Source organism: Atta cephalotes (assembly GCF_000143395.1).
Source record: "Atta cephalotes unplaced genomic scaffold scaffold00021, whole genome shotgun sequence".
Lineage (NCBI taxonomy): Eukaryota > Metazoa > Arthropoda > Insecta > Hymenoptera > Formicidae > Atta > Atta cephalotes.
The window spans coordinates 1111963-1116886 of record NW_012130085.1 but is presented as its reverse complement, the minus strand read 5'-3'; the positions used below and the strand labels follow the sequence as shown (position 1 = coordinate 1116886).

The 4924-nt window shown below is 39.7% G+C and overlaps 1 protein-coding gene across 1 annotated transcript in view; it reads right to left on the bottom strand.

Moving 5' to 3' along the window:
- The window catches only part of LOC105619337 (melatonin receptor type 1B-A-like), a 13422-nt gene that overhangs the window by 3740 nt on the left and 4758 nt on the right, over nt 1-4924 (bottom strand). Inside the window, exon 3 of the mRNA XM_012200857.1 lies at nt 1871-2087. Coding sequence (XP_012056247.1) covers nt 1871-2087 — 217 coding nt within the window. The remainder of the gene's footprint in view (nt 1-1870; nt 2088-4924) is intronic.

The window sequence follows — 4924 nt, the reverse complement described above, 5'->3', positions numbered from 1 at the left end:
CGTCGCCGACCGTACCGTACGTCGTCGTCGTATTACTTTCGTTACGTCGTCCGACGACCGGTACCGTTAACGTTTACGTTACGGTACGGTACGTCGGCCGCCCGTCCCTCCTCTCTCTCTCTCTCTCTCTCTCTCTCTCTCTCTCTCTCTCCCCCCCTTTCTCTTTTTCTCTCTCGCTCCCCTCTGTTTCCGTCGCTGACAACGCGTTTCGTCATCTCGTTCACCCATCATCCGTCGACGCACAGGCGCGAGCGGGTCTACCCGACGTCTCCCGATGAAGAATAAAAAAGAAAAGTATTCCGGATGAGACGACGCGATAACGGTAATAGCGGACTCGTCTCCCCGAGCGGTGGCAGTTACAGGGTTGTAATATTGATCGGGCACCGGGTCACCGTTCATGTCCAGAGTTGGATTCGCGCCATTCGACGGTCAGACGAAAGGTCAGCACCATTTTCTACTATTTTCGCAATAACCTGATCAATCTTCCGCGCTTCCCGACCTACCGATGCATCGTTTTTGCAGTGCTGCATTTGTCAAGGGTAATCGGTATCACACAGGGTAGATGTGCATTTATTTGCGCATTATCGAGAAAGAGAAAGCATTTTTGCATCTTTTAAATGGTACAAATTGTCATAATGTACAGGAGTTTCTGAATGATAATAATATGGATTAATGTAATGTTTAGCTGATTGGAGGACGAATTGCATTATTACGTGTTCAGCCTGCACCATGAAAGCTAACTAGGAAACATTTTAATCCGGAACTGTGTCTATGCGCAAATGGAAATGTCGCAGCAAATGAATTTGCATAGAAAGTTGGAGTTTTGCATATAAATAGTGCCGAGCCAGACACAATGTGTGTCATTACTTTAGAATTGCGTTTTCGCACCACAGCACTGTAATCGTATTGTCCGGAAAAGCCATAAATATATAAAATATTGGGTAACCATCGCATTATGAAAGCGATATTCTGCATTTCGCCCTCAATGCCATAAAATCATGATGTCATTAAACTGAGGCGTCATATTTAACGCGTTGACTGTTTTAGCACAAAAATATTCTAATAATATTGCGGAATATAAATTTAATGCAGTATAAATAACAGTATAAATAACAATATAAATTTCTGTATCCTTTAGATGATAACTACGATGAATCATATCTGATCATCAATGTAATCTTTTGTGTGTGTCATTATACACTATATATATTTAATTATATAATATAATTATATAATTATATAATTATATTATATAATTAAATATATAATATATTACACTTTATAACTTACATAATGTAACTAATAAGTTAATCTTTTTCATTTTTATTACACGCACACAATTGAAATTACTCCAAAAAACAACTTGAATTGAAAAACGAAGTATAGTAATAATCATTACCTAAAATTTCAGTTTTAGATCAACTTAAATTATTTTTTAAATTATTGTAAAACATATATTGAAAGAATCCAAAAAACATTTAAATACACAAAAATTTTTTTTATTTTTATTATCCTAATCTTTACTAAAAGTGCCAATATTATGTAAATATATTACATATTTTATATTGAAAAATTTGTGAAAAGAGTATTTGAAATTGAAAATACTTCAACTGAATGTAAATCAACAGTATGAACAAATAGAAGTACCAAATAATAGAATTCCCTAACTACTGTTGTTCTTCCAGAGAACTTCTCAATTTCGTGTGATGTACATATCATGCTCGAATATCACTCGAAGCTACAAAAGGATAAAATCCCTGGGATAAAATAGACGAGAGAATGAAACGCGATCATGATGTCACGTGGCAGTCGACGCGTTAAATTGCGGAAACACCCCTTTTACGCGGGTTTCCCTCCATTTCCACTGTACCTTTCGGCGGGCAGACACAGACGTGCGTAATTTTCGGCGGCGATTGTGGCCAACGTTAGTACGGTCACCAGGAAGCAAAGAGCCTCGAGGGTCCACTCGAATCGGCAAGCACCCAGGGACTCCGCGTAACCCGCCAGGATTACGATCACCGAGACCGGTATTACCAGACCAGTCACCAGCAAATCCGCCAGCGCCACGTTCACGAGGAATGCGTTTCCTGGAAAAAGAACCCGCGTGAAACTCATTAAAGTAATTAGCTTCTAACAGTTCTTGCGATCTGGAAACACTTGAGAGAGCCGGCGTTCCGCACTTTTTGCGTTCGGATTACATTGTGGGCACGATAGTAGCAGATGTTCCTCGAGTAATATTTCTATATCGCGCGAAAATCTCAAAATTGTTCGAAACGATATCTAAATAAAACACGAATCGTCTATTTTCCAAGTAGAATAACCTTAAATCTGGAAAACTTACCAAAATCAATACGTAGCGAGCTTACATCCGTTTTCTTCGTACGAAATCCGTACTCTTTCAAAACTTTTCACAGCGGTTCATTTAGATAACTTTTACTGCTATTTCTTGTTAGATAAATTTTTATCACGTTATAACAGAAAGGTAATAACTTAAACTTATTTTTACAAAAATAATGACGCAGTATAATCAAGATAAAATAATGATTTAATAAGTAAGCAATAATAAAGCAATATTTTTTAACATTGACAAAAGAAGTGCGTTCGCAAACATTTGCAAGTTATAAATTTAAAAGAACTCTGTACATGCAATGTCAATTGTAATTTCAATTTTAACGTCGCAGGTGAGAGGAAGGACCGGGTAATCGATTATGCTGATATATGTAAATTAGAAGTTTTATTCGTTTTTTTTTATTTCTTTTGCTATTCCTATAGTCTCCGATACACGGACGGATTGCTTTGTCGCAATTCAGTATAATTACAATTTACCGTCCGAAATGTAATCCAGTGGGTTAGATCTCATCTTTTCCGATCGATCGCTCGCGCTTCGCCACGGCACGCAAAGTGGGATTTCGGACAGCGATATAAATTCACGGGATAACCATGTTGGACACGTACCGATCTATCGCGCACGACGCCAGAATTTGGCCTGTACTGCCAAGAACGTCTCAGACATCTCGCACTTTTCCTCTTCCGTTGGCAGAAGTGCCAGCCTTCAACCGGGTATTCTTGTGCCAAGCTATTATATTACGCGGACTATCATCTTCAAATTTTTTGCAGCTTTGAGCTGTACTAATGTGCAATGCGAAGGTGCTTGATTTTCGCCGCTGAAGAAAAAACGGGGAGACCAGCCGCGACCGGCCAACCTTTAATCAACGCACGCCCATAGAGGCATAATATTAGAGGTCGTAGCTTCTGCTCGGGCAAATCGTAAAAGTTATAGTAATTGCAAAACGATGTCGGCCGAAACGAATAATCACGCCGGCTGTAAAACTTTACTCGACGACGACGACGACGACAAAAACGAGGATAAAGCCACGGTGCCGCTGCAGCTGTTATTACGAGTCAACGATTATAGCATTTCATAAGTTCATACGTAGAGCTTGGCTAAGCGAAATACCAAATTGTAGAAAGTCACAGAAAGAAAGGGGCGTAATATCCGCATTACTTCACATTGCCCTTCTCGCGACACGATGTATTCTCTCGATTCTCGGGGATTTCCCCGAGATCAATACCCGACGAAGATACGGAGAAAAGGAAATAATATCCGTACGTCGTCACGTCCTTAGGGGAGTATAACACTATAATAAGATTGTGCGCTTCTGTACGAGAGAGAACGAACGTATGCCATTATGCTCGCTCGCAGCTACGCTCTATGAGTAATAAAATGCGTAATAAGATTTTTTTTTTCAAATATGCCCACTAGAGCATCGAGCTTTCTCGTCAGGTTTAATGATCCGTCCAACGAAGGAGAAGATCGATGTTAGTTGTAATATAATACTACGGGCGCTGAGAATGAACCAGGTTTTCATTAGTCGATCGCCAGGTCGCATACATATGCATGCGCACGTGCGAGAAATAATTATTATAATTATACACTTCCTTGTAGCCCGCATTTTACCGTGCTCGTTGTTATTGTCTGACTTCACTCACCCTTATAAGATAAATTTTCATTTATTATGGTTTCCTTATGTAAATAGATATCGTGCACAATGGGATAATGCTCCGCACCGACGTGAAACGACGCAGTGGGTTATCAAATATTCAAATTAGATTTTACAAAAAAAAACATGTACATTGTCATAAGTACCGAGCATTACGACTTTAACCGTGCAATTTAATTGAGCGGCGAAAGCACTTTTAAGAAGTCATCAACACCTATAAATTACGGACAAAATGGCGTGTTGTAAGTTGCAACCTGCACGTATAATTTCAACTTTTTCTCGACGTCTTATCGCACTAAAGTACTTGGTATATTTTTCATTAAAGCGGTATGGTATAAGTGTAGCATATTATACGTTTTTACTTATACACATATTTGCAATATATAAAACTATATTCATTTATTAAAAATTTCTATTACTTTCTATTATTATGCAATGTAAAAGTACTAATTAAGTAAATGTATATGTGCAACATATATCTAAAAGAATTAATAATTTTGGAGCCGTAGCATTAAAAATATCTGAAAAATGTGCTCCAGCAGATAAAGTAAATTACATCACGACGTTATATCTACCCATAGACGACACTCTCGCTGCAAAGCTGAGGCGACATTTTTACCGAGAGCGACCTCGGACCTGTCGCTTTTCGGAAAACGCGAAACGTAGTGGCACCAACGACTCTGCACGGCCGCAAACGTGTTCGCGCCTTTGGCGAGGATATTACACCGCGATAAAAATGATTACGCGACAAATTGCACCGTCCGCGCTTCGGCGAGAAAAGGCGCTGCTGCTGCCTTTCGCCATCGCCTCTCATCCCGGTTAATAGGATGAAATATCGCGGGCTCTCACATCTCGGGAGGTAGGCGAAAAAACCCAGAGAGAGAGAGAGAGAGAGGAGGGGGAGGGGGGGAGGAGGGAGGGAG